This window comes from Nerophis lumbriciformis, linkage group LG27 (genome assembly GCF_033978685.3).
Source record: "Nerophis lumbriciformis linkage group LG27, RoL_Nlum_v2.1, whole genome shotgun sequence".
NCBI classification, from domain to species: domain Eukaryota; kingdom Metazoa; phylum Chordata; class Actinopteri; order Syngnathiformes; family Syngnathidae; genus Nerophis; species Nerophis lumbriciformis.
The window spans coordinates 32,236,972-32,260,452 of NC_084574.2; the positions used below are offsets into that span (position 1 = coordinate 32,236,972).

Below are 23,481 nucleotides of genomic sequence, written 5' to 3' on the forward strand. Positions count from 1 at the left end.
TAAAACCTTGAAAATACAAAGGAACCGGTATTTAAAGGTGCTGTTTGCAAGCTGTAAGCTTTATATCCCACCTTCTTCTTGGTCCAATAATGTAAGGCACGCCCCACCAATAAACACGCAAATTCTGGACCCCCATACACAAGACTCCTAAAGGGTCCACTATCCCACCCTAAACCCAACAGACTATAGTGATGCCATATATTAGGGCTGCACAATTTTGAGAAAAACCCTACCTGCGATTTTTGTCTCCAAAATTGCGATTGCTATTCGTTTTGCAATTTTTATATTTTATACATAAAAATGCATAAAACTGCCAAAATAACAGGTGAAGGAAGATATGTTGGTTTTAGACTGTCAATCCACATATTCTTGTGTCAAGGTGTCACATAATAAAACAATATGCAATAATGTACTTATGCAAAATATTAATCGTATGCAGACAGACGCTGAGCTTTTGTCTGCAACACATCATGCTCTTAAACTGAAGACATTATCGATAAACATACAGTGTTGATAATGTAATGTAATCATAATATATAATAATAATGTAAGTAACCATTTAAAAGCATATACACTTTTAACTTTCATTACTATATAATTTTTACCATTGTATTGTAATATGAAGGCAAAAAACTGACTTAGATAAATATTGAACATCTTAAAGTTCTTTTTTTTTCAGTTTTAAAACGAGGTTGAACATTGCCTGTTTGCCATCTCGTGATCACAGCATTCTCGCTCGTGTTGATGGGCGTATATTACCATCTGCTTTGATGCTGAAATATTACCACAACGGGACATTTGGCTTTGTGATCGTCTTTGTTTCCTCCTAATTTGTGTTACTTTGCGGAACCTCTCACTGCGTTCAGTTAATTCTTCTGTTAGATAAACACGCTCAGGTCCTGAGAGCGATGCACAGAGTGAGACGTATCTCTCTCCGTTTGAAGCGAGAGATGAACAAATGTTAGGCGCAACCATTCTGATTGGCGAACATGTCTGTCACTCAGATGCCGGTGACAATGGAGAATAAAAACAAAAAAACCTCAGCCTCTTGCGGTTATTTATTGCACTAATTAAAACCTTGAAAAAATGTTGATTAATCGTGCAGCACTATTACATACACACACTTCGTATGTTTACATGCACTTAAAAACAATTATTGCATGAGTGTGGTTGAAACAAGATTTTAAAACCTTAATTAGGTTTTTTACTTTTTAAAGATGGGTTTAACATATCTAGAACATATCTAGATAAACTCCTTAAATAGTTTGGTTTTGTTACAAAAATGTCCCAAATTCAATATAAAGTGTTCAGAATATGAACTTAAATGATAATTATTCACTTAAAAAAGATTTCGAATCTGTCAAGTTTACCTTTACTTTACAATGTTAAATAGAGATTAGCTGGTTCACGTACATAGGCTCCAAAAACCCCTGTGACCCCGAGAGGGACAAGCAGTAGAAAATGGTTCACAAACGATTATCATCTATGGATAATACGAATCATAATAATACGTCATCATTATCATGATTAGATAATTATTAGTGAATCTCCTGTTTTAAAAAGTAGCGGCGCCTCTGTTTCTAACTTTTAATCAAGGGTCTTTGAACGCACCACAGTTAGGTGCAATGATATGCAAAAGTGAAACTTATACATAGCTTTCCCCTATGCTGCCACAAATGGATTCATAATATTTTTCACCTTTCTTCTTTCACCTCATCCCTGTTCCAAAATGCTAGTGCTGTGTGTGAATGCTTAAAAGTGAACTTTGATGACCTTATGATGTCTATTTTGAGTGAAGTGTTCGAGTTAGGTTTGCCGCTATCCAGGTGAAACATTTTGCATTTTTGATGGGTGTTAGTAGTCTTAGACATTGTTAATCTGATTCAATTGACCTTGTTATTGAACTGTTTAACATTTATGACATTTGTTTTTTTAAATAACTTGATATCACAGCAAAATAGTCACTAAAGTACAGTGTTTTTAATGACTTTTGTTATCAAGACCTTTTTTTGTTTTGGTATATGCACGTGTGACGGGCATTTGTACCAGACAGCCATTATTTGGGCCAAACTTAATAAAAACAGTTGGTTAAGTCTGTCCTCTTAAACCAGTTTTGGTAACATATGCTCTCAGTTGGTGGTCTTCCTATATTTTTGGTTTAAAAAAAAATCATTTTAAAGCAGTGACATACAGCAGCTTTAATACCTCAAGCTGATAGGACACTTTCATTTGCATGCCTCCCTGCTCTTGCCTCCAGTTTTTTTTTGTGTTCATCATACACAAGTAATATGTGTGCTTGTGTGGGTAGGTGCTGCCATGCTAATGTGTGGTTAGGTTTTCTGCATTTTGTATAATTGTGGTGCCCGCAGCACTGTGTGTTTGTTCTCCCTGTGTGTTTGTTGTAGTTGGGATCGTATCCTCGTCTGAGAGAAGAGACCGAACGAATCGTTACCACCTACATCAGGGAGAGAGACAGTAAGACTAAAGACCAGGTTAGTGTGTACATGTGTGTGTGTGTTGCAACTCATCATTCAACTCATTTGCAAATGTGTGTTATGTTTGCTCTGCTAGGTGCTCCTGTTGATTGATATCGAACTTTCCTACATCAACACTAATCACGAGGACTTCATTGGATTTGCCAAGTGAGAATTTGTTTTCAACAAATCTTGTTTGTTCATTTTCTTACTCATCTATTTTTAAAATTGACATGAAATAACTAATATAATGCACATCAAGTCCGTCGTTGCATTGTATTGCAATCAAGTATATCACAATGACTGTGAGGTGCTTTTCGCGTCATGCGCTATACCAGTGATTCTAAAACTATGTGTACCACTAGTGGTACGTCGGCTCCATCTAGTGGCACACCAAAGAATCACTTGATTAAAGCACAGTATTTCATTTTCCTATTTTGAAACACAGCGTTACTGTTCAAACGGTCGTAATGTTACACTGGCCAAAAATATTAAATATACTTGTTAAATAAAACCTCTGCCTTGTTTTTAATGAAAACTTTGCCTACTACGCTACTGTATTTGAATGTTGGTCATTAGGGTTGTACGTGGAGAGCCAAGTGTTTTCGGACGTGGTACTTGGTGAAAAAAGTTTGAGAACCAATGTTCTACACCAGTGTTTTTCAACCACTGTGCCGCGGCACACTAGTGTACCGTGAGATATTGTCTGGTGTGCCGTAGGAGATTATGCAATTTCACCTAATTGGATTAAAAATATTTTTTGCAAATCAGTAATTATAATCCGCAAATGTGCCGTTGTTAAGTGTCTGTGCTGTCTAGAGATCGGCAGAGTAACAGTGTAATACTCTTCCATATCAGTAGGTGGCAGCAGGTAGCTAATTGCTTTGTAGATGTCGGGAACATGGTTTGTCGTAATCACAATTTGAAGGCGACAACGGGAGGCAGCGTGCAGGTAAAAAGGTGTCTAATGCTTAAACCAAAAATAAACAAAAGGTAAGTGCCGCTAAGAAAAGGCACTTGGTTAGGGATGTAAAAGTAAACAAAAACAGAATGCTGGACGACAGCAAAGACTTACAGCGTGTGGAGCAGCAGACGGCGTCCACAAATTACATCCGTACATGACATGACAATCAACAACAAAATAGGAGCGCAAGACAAGAATTAAAATAAAACACACAGAAAAACACCAAAAAACTTAAAATAAGTCACGGCGTTATGTGTCAGGTTGTGACAGTACACCTACTTTGAGACAAGACCTACAGTGATGCATGATTGTTATGTTTTGAATTCATATCCAACAATTGCGAGAACGACTTTTTACCGTCAATATCGGCTGCCGAGTTTCATTTTTTTAATGTTTTCTGCTGGTGATGTGCCTCAAGATTTTTTCAATGAAAAAAATGTGCCTTGGCACAGAAAAGGTTGAAAAACACTGTTCTACACGTTCTTTAGAAATAATAGAGAAATATTAAAGCCACCATAAGACAATGATTGAGTGACTATGAAACACCATCTGAAACTGTTTTTCCACATCATTTTCATGGCAACTTAATACATTAGGTCACACATTACAGTATGTACTGTAACAGGATACAGTTGTATTCACCAGATGAAAGTGTCATAGCGATAATGCATTTTGACTGTTCTTATGCAGGTACTACTTAAATTAACACCAACATTTAGCTTTTTTTATTGGTGGTTTTTTTTCCTAGGGGGTGAAATGACTTTAAAAACAGCAAATAAAAAGACAAGCACTCTTAGAGGGATTGACAGGGAACATTTCTAAACACATTTTCATTCAACTTTGTAGACAGCTGGCGCATTGGCCAAAGGAGAATGCATTAAATTTTGATGTGAATCTGGATAAAGTTTCAGTCACTATGGTATCAATAGAAACACACCAACATCATAATGGTAGTGCACGTCTGTTCCATTCTCGAGCACCAACCAGAAAGTAACGTGATTAGTTGTTTAATTCAATTAAATCTCTACAGATACACAAAAACATAAACACAAAACACATTTTATAGAGAATAATTGTAGTTGTAAATGCAGAAAACAATGTGGATTACATATGAACGGCAAATTTGAATTGAAGACTGTTGTTGGCAAAGGTGGCGTTTTTTTTCTTGAATTCAATAGTGTTTCTTATCTTATTTATCAACGTGCTTGCACTCGCGCTGTATCCAAGAACTCATAAACAAAATCTGTGCATCGACACAATTTTACTTACTGGTACTGCAAAAGATGCGATTAGACAGTGCTTTTTGGCACCACCCATCACACTGTCGTGACTCCGAAACCCCACAGCAATGTGCTACCAGTCACAACTTTCTTTTGCCCCATGGTTTGGTTCATTTGCAGTTGTTCGAAAAAATAAAGAAATATTTTTTGGGGGGCACTCGATTTTGCAGTCGCTTTACTGTAATTTGTGCCACGCAATATTTGGCCGTACAAAAACCGAGAGGGTATAGTAAAACCAGGGCCAACTGTTTGCAAAAATATGGTCAAAAACCAAGTGGGTTGTACAATAACTGAGGTATTAAAAACCTAAAAATTGTAATTGCAACATTTAAATAGTTAAAGCATCATCAGCGTTATAATTGGCGTGGCAGTAGCTAGTCCATTCGAATTTTGGCCTTCGGATATTGGTTTGAGTCTCGATGCGGATACAAATACATGGCAGTTACTGCTGTTGAGGTGCCCATGAGCAAGGCATGCATGGCACGCAGCATATACAGCAGTGTGTAAAGTGAATTTCCCGTTGCAGGATTATAGCGGGTACTGTGAAATAAATAACTTATGACTATCCCTTCGTCATAGTTTCACATGATAGGTTATGCAATACTTCTCATCTTGCAGTGCCCAGCAGAGGACCGCTGCCAATGCTACCAAGAAGAGAGTCATGCCTAACCAGGTAATGTATAATTGTTACACTGCTCAATCTGAAGTCATGGAATTTCACGACTGCTGTCCGTCTCCTATTTTAATGTTAATAGTTGTCACCACCCATCTGAGCCTTTTGTTGCTTTCATACTAACACACTTGTGTACTGTATGTGCCCTTATGTATTGTCTTTGTACATTTTTATTTCCAATACTGTCCCTACATTCGATGACCCAGGGACAGACACTTGTGAGTACCCCACTTCTTAGTCCCTTCCTCTTTGGGTGGGTGTCTGAGCTGAGTCAACCATCCTTTAAAACCTTTTGTGAAAACACTCAGTAAAGAAGCGGGAAGTGAATGAGTACATTCTTGAAGATGCTTTAAGAACTGGATGTCTTGTGGGCAATTTTAACTGACATTAAACTCTGTTTTCAAGAAGAAAAACATAATAGTCCCTGAAGTTGTTTCCATTTATTGTAGACTTTATCCCACTCAATTGTTGTGTTCTTTTGTCTCTGGCAGAGAAAAGGATCAAATAATTTGACATATTCTTTCAAGCATATCATTTAACTTCATATTCTCTCTGTTTTTTTTGTGTTGTTTTGTTTGTAGGGGTTGGACTTGCATGGGTTTCTTTTAAATGAAATTTCTCAGGCTTGTAGTTGGGGTTAGTTTTTATTGTCGTTTGCTTTTGTGTATTTTATGTATTTTTCTCGCGAATTCAGGTTATCCGCCGAGGCTGGCTAACAATCAACATAAGCATCATGAAGGGAGGCTCCAAAGACTACTGGTTTGTCCTCACTGCAGAGTCACTTTCCTGGTACAAAGATGAAGAGGTAAAGTGGCTTTTGTTTTAAGACATCAGTCTAGCGCTAAACAAGCCAAAGTTGTTGTTTTAAATGTTCTAAAGAAGTTTAGAATGCATATCGGACCTTTTTTTATGTTTTTTTAATTTTTTGTATACTTGAAAAAGCTATTCGCAAACCTCCAAACTCCACAGATAAAATAAGCTTAACAGGTACAAATCTAAAGTTGAATTTTAGCTACAATTATTAATACCATTATATATTTGGTTACCCTATATTTTGCTGTACAAGAGAGGCAAACATATTAGTTATACACTGCCAACTACAATCACAATAATGAACAATTACATAAATATTGATCTTAATCAAAATTGAGTAGTACAGTTTAAATTAATAATACACCTTTAACTGTATATGACATTTATGTACATTTAATACAAAACCGAGTACCGTATTTTTCGGACTATAAGTCGCAGTTTTTTTCATAGTTTGGCCGGGCTCCAGTGCGACTTATATATGTTTTTTTCTTTTTTATTATGCATTTTCGGCAGATGCGACTTATATTCCGGTGCCACTTATACTCCGAAAAATACGGTACTCACTATTTTAACAGTAATGTTTAAAGGGGTCATATTATATATATATTTTTAAACACTTTCATGTGGTCTACATAACATGTAATGGTGGTTCTTTGGTAAACATTTTGCATAGATTATGTTTTACAGACTGTTTATAAGCCATTTTCTGACCGTCTCTTCAGGATGCTCCGTTTGGTGGGCGGTCTTATTTACGTGGCTCCACTTCTACAGCGTCTCCGACCCGCTATCTTCGTTGTAGTTCTTAGCATTACCATAGCGAATCTACTGACAGATTAAGTTACAACTATACGCTACTTTATATTAGAAATGGCTACAGCGCAGGATGCATGTGCATGTATGAACCAGTCTGCTCCACAACAAGAGGATAGAGAAAAAAAGGAGCTTATTGACGACAGCGTTGGACTACATTGTCAGACGTGTGCTAAGCAATTTGGGTAAATCTCTACAATATATGGACAGTCCACTGACATCACACTTGGGAAAAACGTCACTCAATGGGCACATTCCAAATGGCTTGTTCCCGAAAGTATGAAGGAAGGCAAGATTGTTTTAAAATATCTGCGCAATTCCTTCAGTTTGATTTCAAAATTTATGCAGATCCCGTATACACAACAGCATGTCAAGAGTTGTTGGTGACGAACCCCAAGATGCAGAGATGGCAGGCTTTGTCCAGGAAAACATGATTTAATTTAACACTATAGCAAAAAAAACAAACAAAAGGGTACAAACAAAAGGCGCGCACAAGGCGGAGAACAAACTTGGCTATGAACTCAAACTAAAACTAAAACACACGAAGGAACTATGACATGAGCAGAGTGAACAAAAGTAGACAGAGCTACGACAAGTATTATGACAGGTAGTAGTGACATCGACAATGACAATAATCCAGCACTGACTGGAGGGGAAGGCAGGTTTAAATAGCAGCTGGCTGATTGACACCAGGTGTGGCCAGTTGCCAATCAGCCACAGCTGAGGGGAAGCAGCACTCAGGGAGACAATCAGGAAATGAAGACAAAATAAAAGCGCTGACAGAAAACTAAGACAAACGCAGAGGAAAATCTAAAACACAGTCAAACTGTCAGGGACAAGCCTGACACAGCAGGTACTAATAGCTAAGAAAACTTGGTTTTGCATAATAGGGCCCCTTTAACACAATTCTCACTTATGGTTAAATTCTTACGTATTCAGTGATTGCATTAGTAAAGAACACACCTGTTAAATGACAGTAAACTGACTGGCCGCATGTTTCCTGAATATTCAGGAGAAAGAGAAGAAGTACATGCTGCCTCTGGACAACCTAAAGCTGAGAGACGTGGAGAAGGGCTTCATGTCCAGCAAACACGTATTTGCCATCTTCAACACTGAGCAGAGGTGAGTCATTTGCTGCCAACCACCCATATCTTTAAGCTTTTTCAATATATTTTCCGGTCCTGTCATTGCACGTGTGTTCCACAGGAACGTGTACAAAGACCTGCGGCAGATTGAGCTGGCATGTGACACCCAGGAGGATGTCGACAGCTGGAAAGCCTCGTTCCTCAGAGCTGGTGTTTACCCAGAGAAAGACCAGGTAGTGGTAACATGCGCGTGTGGCCCAAGGATATTTGAAGATTGGTTGCAGTTATGTGCACTTTGGACCCGTTAAACCAGTCGATCATGAAGGTTAAGACCAGACTTTGGTTTGCATGAACAGTTTTTATGGTGATTATCCAATGAAGTTAAAAGAGAAAGTCCCAACGATAGTTACACACACACTAGGTGTGGTGAAATTATCCTCTGCATTTAACCCATCCCCATGTTCACCCCCTGGGAGGTGAGGGGAGCAGTGAGCAGCGGCGGTGACTGCACTCAGGAATCATTTGGTGATTTAACCCCCAATTCCAACCCTTGATGCTGAGTACCAAGCAAGGAGGCAATGAGTCCCATTTGTATAGTCTTTGGTATGACTCGGCCGGGGTTTGAACTCACGACCTTCCAGTCTCAGGGCAGACACTCTAACCACAAGGCCACTGAGCAGGTTATAGATCTACAGAAGTCAGTTCACTGATATTGTGGGCATGAATTTAACTGACACTTTCATATAGTATTCGATACTCAAAAGTTTAGTTGTGCAAATGATGCAACCAAAAAACAACATATTTGTATCAGTGTGGTCATCAGCTTACAGACCAACGCCTGTCGTGTCTCCTTTTCTGTCTGTCCCGCCCTTCTTTAGCCTGAAAATGAAGACGCAATGAATCCAAGCGACACCGTGTCTATGGACCCACAATTGGAGCGTCAGGTGGAGACCATCCGCAACTTGGTGGACTCCTACATCAGCATCGTCAACAAGTCAATCAGAGACCTCATGCCGAAGACCATCATGCACCTCATGATCAACAGTGTAGGTTTTCCTCTTTTACTAATATTGCATGTGGAGAAGTATAACTTAAGTCCTGTTGTTTTACTGGCTTTTGAGGTAAATGACTTTCAGGGCGGTTAGGAACTAAATAGACACATACAGTATTCCCTTTAAGTTTGATTGTTGGACTCTGTGGTCATATGGAAGCAGAAAAGACTCCAGCTCTGTAGGTTGGACATTCAATATTTGGATGTGAATGAAAATGTGGAGTTGCCCCAACCCCTCTTGAAGTTATAACACCTTAATTTTTTGAAAAAAACAACATGTAAAAGAGTGGCCAGCAAACTTTACTGTCAAATTAGACATTTTACCCCCTCTTCCACAAAAAAACCCAAAGAAGTCTGAAGCCGCAAAACAACGCATTTTAAAACAATCTGAAATTTTTCAATTTTGAGATTTATTCACGGTTAGCTTAACCGAGGGTCACACACTCAAAAATCAGACCCATATCTCGTACACACATCCCTCTCACAACACACACACCGGCTCCACCTCCCTTTTCCTTGCTTTCTTTGCAATCACCAATCAGAAAATTATGGAGCTCAAAAATGCTAATTTCAGTCACTCTTCTCCAACGGGAGCCACAACAATGAGGCGAAAGAGCTCTGAAACCGTGGGTTGCAGACCGCGGCTTTATCAATCAATCATCAATCAATCTTTATTTATATAGCCCTAAATCACAAGTGTCTCAAAGGGCTGCACAAGCCACAACGACATCCTCGGTACAAAGCCCACATACGGGCAAGGAAAAACTCACCCCAGTGGGACGTCGATGTGAATGACTATGAGAAACCTTGGAGAGGACCGCATATGTGGGTAACCCCCCCCCCCTCTAGGGGAGACCGAAAGCAATGGATGTCGAGTGGGTCTGACATAATATTGTGAGAGTCCAGTCCATAGTGGATCCAACATAATAGTAAGAGTCCAGTCCATAGTGGGGCCAGCAGGACACCATCCCGAGCGGAGACGGGTCAGCAGCGTAGAGATGTTCCCAGCCGATGCATAGGCGAGCGGTCCACCCCGGGTCCCGACTCTGGACAGCCAGCACTTCATCCATGGCCACCGGACCTGTGCCCCCCCCCCCCCCCCCTCAAGGAAAAGGGGAGCAGAGGAGAAAAGAAAAGAAACGGCAGATCAACTGGTCTAACAGGGGGGCTATTTAAAGGCTAGAGTATACAAATGAGTTTTAAGATGGGACTTAAATGCTTCTACTGAGGTAGCATCTCTAATTGTTACCGGGAGGGCATTCCATAGTACTGGAGCCCGAATAGAAAACGCTCTATAGCCCGCAGACTTTTTTTGGGCTCTGGGAATCACTAATAAGCCGGAGTTCTTTGAACGCAGATTTCTTGCCGGGACATATGGTACAATGCAATCGACAAGATAGGACGGAGCTAGACCGTGTAGTATTTTATACGTAAGTAGTAAAACCTTAAAGTCACATCTTAAGTGCACAGGAAGCCAGTGCAGGTGAGCCAGTATAGGCGTAATATGATCAAACTTTCTTGTTCTTGTCAAAAGTCTAGCAGCCGCATTTTGTACCAACTGTAATTTTTTAATGCTAGACATAGGGAGACCCGAAAATAATACGTTACAGTAGTCGAGACGAGACGTAACGAACGCATGAATAATGATCTCAGCGTCGCTAGTGGATAAAATAGAACGAATTTTAGCGATATTACGGAGATGAAAGAAGGCCGTTTTAGTAACACTCTTAATGTGTGATTCAAACGAGAGAGTTGGGTTGAAGATAATACCCAGATTCTTTACTGATTCGCCTTGTGTAATTGTTTGGTTGTCAAATGTTAAGGTGGTATTATTAAATAAATGTGTGTTTAGCAGGACCGATAATCAGCATTTCCGTTTTCTTGGCGTTGAGTTGCAAGAAGTTAGCGGACATCCATTGTTTAATTTCATTAAGACACGCCTCCAGCTGACTACAATCCGGCGTGTTGGTCAGCTTTAGGGGCATGTAGAGTTGGATGTCATCAGCATAGCAATGAAAGCTAACACCGTATTTGCGTATGATGTCGCCTAGCGGCAGCATGTACATACTAAAGAGTGCAGGGCCAAGAACCGAACCCTGAGGAACTCCGCACGTTACCTTAACATAGTCCGAGGTCACATTATTATGGGAGACGCATTGCATCCTGTCAGTAAGATAAGAGTTAAACCACGACAAAGCTAAGTCTGACATACCAATACGTGTTTTGATACGCTCTAATAAAATATTATGATCGACGGTATCGAAAGCAGCGTTAAGATCAAGAAGCAGCAACATAGATGACGCATCAGAATCCATCGTTAGCAGTAGATCATTAGTCATTTTTGCGAGGGCTGTCTCCGTAGAGTGATTTGCCCTGAAACCGGATTGAAAAGGTTCACAGAGATTGTTTATAAGGTATTAACACAGGTAAGTTTTTAGGTGGGGAACAAATAAGTCTTATATCATTTCAGCCTTTCGTCCACATGTCCTGGGTGACCTGAAACGATCGTTTTTGAGGGCAAAAGTCTGATAACGCCGCCTTGTCGGTATCATGTGGTCATGCACATTTATATGGTGAAAAAACAAGGCTGTTTGTGCTGTAGTTACATAACAATCAGCCGAGAGACAGGTCTTATCTCAAAACACTCGTAAGTTGGGGCACTTTTATGTTGACATACCACTGTACTGTGAAAACCAGTGTTTTACTGTCATATACTGTACTGTTGTGTACTATTGCTTTTTAATATTGTACATTTTTTTATAGCTTTTGTAGAAAGTGTGAATTGAGAATGTGTTGTGATCTCAAAAAATTTGAATCCAAGTGCAGATCCGTAAAAGTCTCTTTTTACTAACAAAAAATAGCTGCAGAAAATAAATCAGTTGTAACAAAAGTTCAGCTCCAGGAAAACCGGGTCAATATCTGTCCTCCACCTGAGGAAATACAAAAAAATAAATTACAAAAGGTCCAAGGAAAAAGACAGAGTACCTATGCTCAGACTAAACTCTACCGCAGACAATGGACAAACTGGCACCAGCTGAGTGGAGATCCAGGGTTTAAATCTGGTGGTTGATTGGAGACAGGTGGGCTCAGATGACTGGCAGCACACCTGAAACTAATGACAGGGTAGAGACTTACAGATACAAGAAGGGAGGGGAGTAGGAAGACAACAGGAAAAAGAGCAGGAGAACCGCCCTCATGACAGAATGAGGTGTTGTTGATGAATTGTGTTGGTGCTGTTACCATTTTTTTACTTTATTTTATGGGACAAGATTCACTTTTTAAAAATGGTGCACACACAGTATCAATGAAAACAAAAACAATAAAAAGACTAGAAAAAGTAATTTATTATCCAACAATCTTCCAACATCCTGTTTACTTTCCTATTCGCCTGCCCTCCCTCTGCGGCCGTTGTGTGACTATGTAAACAAAGTAAACAATTTAGAATGTATCATCACCTTATGGCAAATACTATGATGAAATATGAATACACACCAACACCAAAAAGATTAGACATTGTAAACTAAAACATCAAATGTTACGGCATGCTAGCTATCCCCGATGTAGCGTAACAAATAGCTTAAAGCAGTTACAGTGATAAATAAATGACAAATGGGTTGTACTTGTATAGCGCTTTTCTACCTTCAAGGTACTCAAAGCGCTTTGACACTACTTCCACATTTACCCATTCACACACACATTCACACACTGATGGAGGGAGCTGCCATGCAAGGCGCTAACCAGCACCCATCAGGAGCAAGGGTGAAGTGTCTTGCTCAGGACACAACGGACATGACGAGGTTGGTACTAGGTGGGGATTGAACCAGGGACCCTCGGGTTGCGCACGGCCACTCTTCCACTGCGCCACGCCGTCCCTTATTGTTTACTTTGTTTACATAGTCACACAACGGCCGCAGAGGGAGGGCAGTAGCTAGTCAAGATTAACGCATTGTTATTAATTAAACCTTCCTGAAACATATGTCTGCTAGGTGTGTGAATCTTTGGGCACTTAACGATTCGATCTGCTTCCGATTCCTGAGGTGACGATTCGATTCAGAATCTATTCTCGATTCAACACGATTCTCGATTAAAACCGATTTTCGCTATGTGTTATTTGGTATAGTAATTATAATTCAACTTTTTCAAAACAGGTTACAGGTTATAAAAGCTCATTCTGGTTCCATGGAGATATTTTTTAAAATGTATTCCTATTTTAAAATAAGCAACAAAAAAATTGTTTTGTTGTTTTTTGTTTTCTTTTAATCGATTTATGAAAATTATGAATTGTTTTGGAATCAGGATGACTAAGCATTGTGATTCGGATGTAATTTCTGTATTGGTTGACCAATCCAAGAAGCAAACTATCACTGGAGTGAGCACATTCGAGGGAAGCTGTAGAATGAAGCGAGTTTCAGTAGATTAAGATTTATCATCGCATCATTTCCGCTATCTGATCGATACCCGGTGGTGTTGGTTGCCCGAGGTTACAGATGTTGGACCTTAGAAAGGGCTTGATGGCTCACCAGCTCTGTTATGAGTTATTTTAAATGTGTTTTATTGGGTTGAGATCAGGGCTCGTAAGTTCTTCCACACAAAACCCAAACACAAATGTCAGTGTTGTTCCAGAAGCTATAAATTTTTAAATAAATTGTCGAAAGACCTTCCTATAAAGTCGAAAGCATTTATTAATCTTTAGAGTCCAAAGTGCATAATTTACGCAATGTACAGCCAGCAGCTCGAGTTTTGTTGGCCCGCCGCATAATGTACGAAAAAAAGAGCTAAAAACAACTAATAAAATAAGAAAGACCTGAAATTGTGACACTACTAATAATCAAATGCTTTGCCACCTGTAAGACAAAGCTGACACAAAGTTGTATTGTTAAATATGTATAATGTCTGTTTTTAGCATTTTACACAATACATAATGGCCTTGTATGTTTTTAAACTTTCAGTATGTGGCCCTTGGTGGAAAAAGTTTGGACACCCCTGGTCTAAATAATGTTTTTATAAGATGACTTAAGGGCTTTTAACCAACCTTTGATTAATATATTAATTAGTGTTCTACCTATTGATTATTTTAGTAATCAAGTAATGTATTGCACAGGGTTTAGTGCATTTGCCTCACAATACGAAGGTCCTGAGTAGTCCTGAGTTCAATCCCGGGCTCGGGATCTTTCTGTGTGGAGTTTGCATGTTCTCCCCGTGCCTGCGTGGGTTCCCTCCGGGTACTGCGGCTTCCTCCCACCAAAGACATGCACCTGGGGATAGGTTAATTGGCAACACTAAAAATGGTCCCTAGTGTGTGAATGTGAGTGTGAATGTTGTCTATCTATCTGTGTTGGCCCTGTGATGAGGTGGCGACTTGTCCAGGGTGTACCCCGCCTTCCGCCTGAATGCAGCTGAGATAGGCTCCAGCACCTCCCGCGACCCCGAAAAGGACAAGCGGTAGAAAATAGATGGACAATACATACAATACAAGTAAATATGTACACTAATTTGTGAAAAACAAGATACAAATAATGAAATATGATGCTTTTTAACCACCAGGCAAAGGACTTTATCCACTCGGAGCTGCTGGCCTACTTGTACTCAGCCGGGGACCAGAGCAGCCTGATGGAAGAGTCTGCTGAGCAGGCCCAGAGGAGAGACGAGATGCTGAGGATGTACCACGCGCTGAAGGAATCTCTGGTCATTATTGGAGACATCAGCACCACCACTATTTCCACACCTGTGCCGCCGCCCGTAGACGACACCTGGATGGCCAAAGATTCTGGGTAACAATTACAATTACTCAACTGCAGTTAGTGACGGGCATTTATTTTAGAGTACCGTATTGTCCGGACTATATAAACAGCTACACTTTTCTCCGAGTTCTGTACCCTGAGTTTTATACAAATGTGCGGTTATTCTACCTACTCAGTGGCCTAGTGGTTAGAGTGTCCGCCCTGAGATCGGTAGGTTGTGAGTTCAAACCCCGGCCGAGTCATACCAAAGACTATAAAAAATAGGACCCATTACCTCCCTGCTTGGCACTCAGCATCAAGGGTTGAAATTGGGGGTTAAATCACCAAAAATGATTCCCGGGCGTGGCACCACTGCTCCCCTCACCTCCCAGGGGGTGATCAAAGGGGATGGGTCAAATGCAGAGGACAAATTTCACCACACCTAGTGTGTGTGTGACAATCATTGGTACTTTAACTTTAACTTTAATCTATGTTTTTTTTCTTTCCTCGCGGCCAAAAGGTTGTGTATACAACAAACTTACGAAGTAGTAACACCGACACATAGACTAAAAAGGTGTGTTATTGTTTGGACTATGGCATAATTTTTTAGATGAGTTCGCTCACTGCAGATGCTGTGGGTTAAAAGTCTACAGTATTTTTTTCTGTTCCGTGCTTTGAACCGGAAGTATAGGTGCTGTTCCGTCTATTAGTTGTCAATAGGGATGATGCTCGAACCCGGTTTTCCCGGTTGTTCGATAAGAAAAGAACCGAGTCCTCGGACTCGAATCCCTTTTTGAGAACCGGTACCAGTTATCGAGACCACTATAGTAAAGAAAAAGAGTTGGTTCTTTATTCGAATCCCTGGGAACGAATCCCGTCCCGACAAGAAATTCGGGACGGACGTCATAAGAAATGACGTCACGTAGCTCTGTCATTTGTCACGGTGGGGTGCAGCGTGCTGCGGTTCGTTCTCCCGGGACGCAAAACTGACGGCTCCGGACGAAAGCGTGCAGGTAGGAAATGATTTATTTCTCATAAATCATGCACATTACAACAGACAGGAACGAAACAAAAGGAAAGCGTGCCGTTCGCACGAGAAGCTAAAGCAAAAACTTACTTAGCACAGGAATACTAGAAGCTAAGGTAACTTAGCACAGGAATCATGCGCTCGAAAACCAGAATGCCAACGTAATTGTTGCAAATGCAAACAACGAAGCCACGACAAGTGACCGGAAAAGACAGGCTTAAATAGAGTCTCTGATGAGCAGCAGGTGAAAATCATAAGTAACTATGGTGACTAAAACAAACCCCCGAAGTGCACAAAACAACTAAGGAAGTCCAAAACTAACAGAACATAACTAAACAAAACATGATCGGACAAATATATACATCATTTACTGACCTTTTTATAATAAAATATCTGTGAATTAGTATATGCAACAGTTTTGTAATATGTAATTAATTAATTCAGTCATTATTAATATACTGAGATTAAGAATATCTTATTTTCGATAAAGTAGAAAGTATTTCTCATAATTCTTCTTCTTTGTACTTTGTAAGCACTATTCATTTGAACAACCTCTTAAACTGGATCATATCAGTACAACTTCTTTACTTAATCCATTCCATCATTTAATTCCACATCATTTTAGCTGTTTGCAATTTTACCAAATCATCAAACTTTAACATTTTTGACTCAATAAATAAAGTGTTTGTATGTTCTCTATATCCAACATTATGTATCAGTTTAATTGATCTTTTTTGTAACACGGTTAACGAATGTAGCGCACATTTGTAGTTATTTCCCCACATTTCTGCACAATATATTGCTCAGATATGGTAATACTATAGTAGCGAGCAGTAGAGAATGTGAAGTGATTTGTTAAACCAAATATTGTGGTTTTTTTCATATACAACAACCTATCTGGACTCGATATGAGAATCACTAAGGAATCGGTTCGATAAGAGGATTCGATAATAGGCTTGAACTTGATAATTTCTTATCAAACATCATCCCTAGTCGTCAATAGCTTTTCTACTCGTATGTTTTTTTGTCATTTACCACTCCAAGCAACGTTTGTAAGTTTTACAATATAACCAAAATAATTCACTTAGACTTTCTAAACCATCACATTTTCGATAGTAGTGTTTTCATGCATATTTGTACATACCGTCATAATGTAATCATGCTAGTGTTGTTAGCATTAGCTAATATGCTAACATGTTTACAAGTTTCTGTGTTAGTGTTATTAACTTACAATGGCATTCTTTTAGTATTGTTTCAGTTTCACAAATTCCTCAGTAAATTCACCAAAATGTCACCATGGAGTTAATGAGTCTGTTTAGCTGATTGGAGAGCTACCTTTCACAGCTAGTGGGTTTTGTTTTGTTTAAACAGCTGTTTAACTGCCGCCTTACTTGTACTGCTTGGAAACAGTTAAGGTATGTATATAAACATTTACAAAATGTTTCTATGTAAATTACTCATTTTACAACGTATATGTCTGCGGCTTATAGACCGGTGCGCTTAATATTTGGAAAAAATATTTTTCTTCTAAAATTTAGTGGGTTCAGCTTATATACTGGTGCACGCTATAGTCCGGAAAATAAGGTATGTCCTTAGAAGTATATATTTGGGGTGAACCATCTTCTGGTTCATCTGGATGGCACCCTTGTGAATAATTGAGGTACAGCATCTGTAAGAGGGTAACTACTATTCCATCCATCCATTTCCTACCGCTTGTCCCTTTCGGGGTCGCGGGGGGTGCTGGAGCCTATCTCAGCTGCATTCAATAGTAATAAAAACTGCAATACTAAGAGGTCACACACATTTCCCTCGAAAATAAAAAAAATATTTAAAAATTTAAAGACTTTCCAAGTGTACTGAAATGTTCCCCTATCACAGTCCTCCAGGGACACGGCCTGCCTCGGCGACAGCACCCCCTCCAAGTCGACCCCCTGCAGTCAGGGGACCAACGCCGGGTGCGGCCCCTCCCCTCAACCCTTCACCAGCATTCGGGGCACCACCAGTGCCTACACGACCCGGACCGCCGCCCGCCCAGACGGGTTTTGATCTGAACGCACCTGTGATCCCCTCCAGGCCGGCTCGCGTGCCTCCTTCCCTGCCGCCCGGCATCCCAAGGTAGACGCGCAACCTTTATATACAGTTACAGTAAACATGGTAATTATTAATAGTGTGACATCAAAGCTGCAACACACTAAGAATGAGGATTTCCTTCTAATTTCAAACAGAACAAGACGACATTGAAAATGTAACTGGAAAAAGTTATTTTGGAATCTTTCCTAGTTTCTAAAAGTGAACTAAACAGTACTTCTGGCTTGAAACGGGGCTAATAAAGCTTTTCATGTGTGCAGTGGTACCTCAACTTAAGAGTGTTTGGAGATAAGAGCTGTCTCTCGGCTAATTGTTATGTTTTAAGTTGCAAGCAACAATTTGATTTACAAGCTTCCCCGCTATTAGTTGGTGTAGCAAATGTAAGATCCACCTTAAACATCCTATAAGCTTTAGCTTATAGCTAGAGATGGACATAACTTTGTTTTCCAAGCATGGGAAGGAAGAAAGTGAGTGTGAAGGACAGTGCTGAGAAGAAGTGGAGGATATTCATTGAACAAAATCATCAAAAACATGACTCTGTCGCCAACATGGTGTATCAGTTTAAGCGTTTGACTGCTAGTCTGCACCATACTGAAGCAGAATAAGTCTAACATCAGCTAAGAATGTTAAAAAAAATGTCCGGGGTTTCCCCCGCCTTGCCAATATACCTGTAGTAGTGGGGGCGTGGTCAACAAGACATTGTCATACAATTTGCATAATCTGCTATGATGCATGTATTTTCGTTAAAAAAGCTAAAAAAAATGTTTATACATTTGTTTAGAAACAAATCTGTTATTATTAATTACGGTTAACATACACTATATTGCCAAAAGTATTTGGCAATTGTTGCGTTTGGACCAGTTGTTCCTCCCAGGGAATTCAAGCGGCTGGTCGCTCCCAAGCTCTTTATGACAGTACAGCTGAGTAGAAGAACCACCAGAGACAGAATAGGTATTTTGTAATTTTATCTCCAAAGCTTTGGAAATATAATGAGACCAGTCCAGCATAGAACATTCAATCGCGCAGCTAAGATGGTCTGATCTAAAATATGGAAACCTTCTCTTCTATAAAGTGTCTCTTCCTCCCACCCTCGTTGTCTTGTCTCTCTTTCTCGCCCAAACACATGCCCATTGTCCTCCTCAGCTGGATACAGGAACAGATAAGGAAAAGGAGTATCTCTCCTCCTTACATTCCAAAGTCAAGGTTAGCACACAGTATTTGCAGACAACCAAAAGACCACAATTGGAAGAAGAACACTAGCTGTTTTGTAATATGATTATGAAAATAAAGAAGTAACACTTAAATACGGATATATGTAAATATCTGCCTCCGACACCACCCATCCAAATGATGAGATTCAGGTGTCCTAATCACTTGGCCCGGCCACAGGTGTATAAAATCGAGCACTTAGGCATGGAGACTGTTTCTACAAATATTTGTGAAAGAATGGGCCTCTCTCAGGAGCTCAGTGATTTCCAGCGTAGAACTGTCATAGGATGCCACCTGTGCAACAAATCCAGTCGTGAAATTTCTTCGCTCCTAAATATTCCAAAGTCAACTGTCTGCTTTATTATAAGAAAATGGAAGAGTTTGGGAACAACAGCAACTCAGCCACAAAGTGGTAGGCCACGTAAACTGACAGAGGGGTCAGCGGATGCTGAAGCGCATAGTGCAAAGAGGTCGCCGACGTTCTGCCCAGTCAGTTGCTACAGAGCTCCAAACTTCATGTAACCTTCCAATTAGCCCACGTACGGTACGCAGAGAGCTTCATGGAATGGGTTTCCATGGCCGAGCAGCTGCATCTAAGTCATGCATCACCAAGACCAATGCGAAGTGTGGGATGCAGTGGTGTAAAGCCCTTCGCCACTGGACTCTAGAGCAGTGGAGACGCGTTCTCTGGAGTGATGAATCACGCTTTTCCATCTGGCAATCTAATGGACAAGTCCGGGTTTGGAGGTTTCCAGGAGATTGGTACATTTCGGACTGCATTGTGCCGAGTGTGAAATTTGGTGGAGGAGGAATTACGGTGTGGGGTTGTTTTTCAGGAGTTGGGCTTGACCCCTTAGTTCCAGTGAAAGGAACTTTGAATGCTCCAGGATACCAACACATTTTGGAAAATTCCATGCTCCCAACCTGTGGGAACAGTTTGGAGCGGGCCCCTCCCTTTTCCAACATGACTGTGCACCAGTGCACAAAGCAAGGTCCATAAAGACATGGATGACAGAGTCTGGTGTGGATGAACTTAACTGGCCTGCACAGAGTCCTGACCTGAACCCGATAGAACCAACATCAGTGTGTGAGCTCACCAACGCGCTTTTGGAAGAATGGTCCAAAATCCTATAAACACACTCCGCAACCTTGTGGACAGCCTTCCCAGAAGAGTTGAAGCTGTAATAGCTGCAAAAGGTGGACCAACATCATTTTGAACCCTATGGGTTAGAAATGGGATGGCACTTCAAGTTCATATGTGAGTCAAGGCAGGTGGCCAAATACTTTTGGCAATATAGTGTATGTTTTTTCTTAAAATACTGTATATCATTTTGCTCTAATTGTTGCCTACTGTAGCGCATACTTTGTTGAGACTTTTTCAAGTTTTTAGAGAATCGGCCAGCAACAAATTTAACATCTTGCTAAGATCTGTTGTTATTGGAGAATGTACTATTAGCCCACATTTAATGTTTTGTTTGTATACAGCTAGCGTATGTACTGTAGTGTACGGTGACGTGCTGCACTTATTACGAACAATAATAAAGGGGCTTACCCGATGGACAGTTGTCTGTTTCGTACAGCTGGCCGGGGACATGTTTTTTTAGTTGATTTTGGGTAAGCACAACCTTTATGTCGACATAGCTTAGCTCCAAGCTCCACAGTTACAGTATTCACACCGGTCCTGACTCTCTCAGGTTCCGTCTGCTCCAACCTTTCACCCTCTCTTTGTGCTCGTTAGGCGTCTATAACCAGAAGTTCATCCTCTGTATATTCAGCCTACAAAAAAATAAGATAGTGAATTGTCATTTGTCCAAAAAAAGTATTGTTTTTTGTTTGTTATGCAGTCTGCATAGAAAACACACACCTTTGTTGCCCAAAGTCGGAAGTATGTTGCTATGGGCACGGAAATAAATGTGCACAGAAAATAAGTTCCGGTAATGGTTAAAAAGACCAAAATACGTTAAATATTGGACATATTACTGTTATGATCCGCTGCCCGGATCATATTTCTGTTTGGGTTTTCGGGTCACGTGTGTTTTCTGTTAGTCTTGGACTCATTTTGTTCCTGTCTGTGCACCTTTGAGTTGGTTACCATAGTTACATATTAATTCCACCTGCCGCTTGTGTTTCTGACGCGCACCTGTTGTAATCACTGACATTATTTAAGCCTGCCTTTTCCAGTCAGTCAGGCTGGTTTCTTTATTTGTGTCACGCGACTGCTAAGTAAGTTTTTGCTTGTCTCCTAGCCCCTGCTAAATGTCATAGTCGTTGCTAAGTTGTAGCCTTAGCTTCCGGTGCGCTCGACACCTTTTTCAGTCGGTTTGTTTTCTGTTTTGTACCTGTTTTGTGTTGTTTTATTATTAAATCAAGCATTACCTGCAAGTTCTGTCCGGATTCGTCCCTTGCATCTTGGGAGAACAAAACCCTGCATCATCATGCGCCACAAACGTGACATATTACATATTGTTATGAACGTGTCTCTTACCACAGTAAATATACTTACAGCGTGTATATAAATTGTTGATGGAGGGTTTTGAAGTTGTTTTAGAGGGCTTTGAAGGCAACACAAGAGACGCCTGTTAGTCGCATCTTGCAAACGTTTTTTTTTTTATCTTTAGAATTAAAAAAAGAGACGTGTGTTCTTGTCTCTCATAATGATTGTGAATGATAGGCAAAATATTTTTAAAAAGTGTAGTTCCCCTTTAAAAGCCGCCACTGTCCTCTTAATATTTGCACATTTTGTCGATCGCTGTCCGCGGGTATATCTCGGATATATTAAAATACGTCCACATCGCGGACATACTGCCTGTGCTCCAGACAATCTTGTGTCATCACAACATCCTGTTTCGGCAGCACTGCTTCGATGATCAAAGTCTGATTCCGGTGGATGATTTTATGGTGCATCACTAGTCAATATTGCACACATAATAGGACAAGTGATAGAAAATGGATGGATGGATATTAATATCCATTGTATCACTTTAATTTGTTTACACGTAAAAAAAAACTTTTTTAGTTGTAGCCGCTTTTATTTTGTTTTATTATTATTCCATCCATCCATTTTCTACCGCTTATTCCCTTTGGGGTCGCGGGGGCGCTGGAGCCTATCTCAGCTACAATCGGGCAGAAGGCGGGGTACACCCTGGACAAGTCGCCACCTCATCGCAGTTTTATTATTATTGTTATTATTATTATTATTATTATTATTGTTATTATGTAAGGGAAACCCTGGTGTCTAAACCCATGACAATAAGGATAAGCTGCTGGAGGGACATACTGTAAAAGTCCATGCTCCAAAGTAAATGCTGTACATCATTATTACATTACTTCATAAAACTACTGTAGTTGTTTGTAGTACATTACATTGTATTGTTTTTGTACAATTGTACAATTTCTTAACTAAAAGTTTTTCTTTTTAAAGAAGGCATGTTACTGTACATGTTAAAAAGTTGCCGGTAAGTTGAGGTACTACTGTACTACTTATGAAACGGTGGCTTTGTGGATGGTGCAGGTTTGTGGTGCTCTGGTGTTCATGGTGCATGACTAGCTCATCATATTTGTTCCTTGCATGTTTCTTCCCTTTCTCCTAATACTACCCTATTTCTGTCCCTCCTGCAGCAGAAGACCCCCAGCTGCGCCCCGACCCACCATCATACGTCCTTCGGAACCTTCCCTGCTTGACTAGAAGCACACACACACACACACACACAAATATTTCATTCAGTTTACACTTTTATATTTCCAGTTAGCTATCCGTGCATCTCAGACACTTGTTTAGATAATGTCGTCTATTTTTTTTTTTTTTCCAACAAGCACAGTGACATGACGTAAAGGGATGTACAGTACTCTGATGAGTCGTATAGGTTATGATCCATCACATTTGTTTGTCTTTTATACTAATGTTCATGATTTCTTATGGTAAGAAAGGCTTTTTTAAAGAGATTTCTATCTGCTAATCTATTGTCGAAAATCTTATACACTTAAGCACCTCAATAAGCGAGCGGCACTTTTGATCCTTTCTCTGCTCTGGTGGCAGATCTATGAAATTATGCTTTAGAGAGTCGTCCTTCAATCAACCTTTTTATTTACTCGGACTGCTATAACCTCGTTCACTATCATACCGACCTTATAACTAAGGTTTTATTATATCTTTATCATTCATCTCCCTATAGCGCTCAACCTTTGGTCTCATTTGAATCTTGAAGTCCATTGTGTACCAACGCAAAGAGTATGGATAAAATGAAAGGAGGGAAAGAGCCTGTCTTTCAGGTTGTTTATTAAAAATGA

At 40.1% G+C, this 23,481-nt stretch overlaps 1 protein-coding gene across 7 annotated transcripts in view; it reads left to right on the plus strand.

Annotated features, from left to right (window-relative positions):
• Positions 1-23,481, plus strand: part of LOC133624496 (dynamin-2-like) — a 46,214-nt gene extending 22,733 nt beyond the window's left edge. For 2 of the 7 annotated variants that reach the window (XM_061988101.2, XM_061988099.2), the window contains exons 11-20: positions 2,406-2,492; positions 2,572-2,642; positions 5,337-5,391; positions 6,086-6,196; positions 8,027-8,136; positions 8,221-8,332; positions 8,978-9,145; positions 14,695-14,921; positions 17,776-18,012; positions 22,816-23,481. In XM_061988101.2, coding sequence (XP_061844085.1) covers positions 2,406-2,492; positions 2,572-2,642; positions 5,337-5,391; positions 6,086-6,196; positions 8,027-8,136; positions 8,221-8,332; positions 8,978-9,145; positions 14,695-14,921; positions 17,776-18,012; positions 22,816-22,879 — 1,242 coding nt within the window. In that variant the 3' untranslated portion in view covers positions 22,880-23,481. Of the gene's footprint in view, positions 1-2,405; positions 2,493-2,571; positions 2,643-5,336; positions 5,392-5,597; positions 5,610-6,085; positions 6,197-8,026; positions 8,137-8,220; positions 8,336-8,977; positions 9,146-14,694; positions 14,922-17,775; positions 18,013-22,812 lie in introns of all 7 variants that reach the window. The other 5 variants (XM_061988100.2, XM_061988098.2, XM_061988096.2 and 2 more) reach the window with 4 other exon arrangements.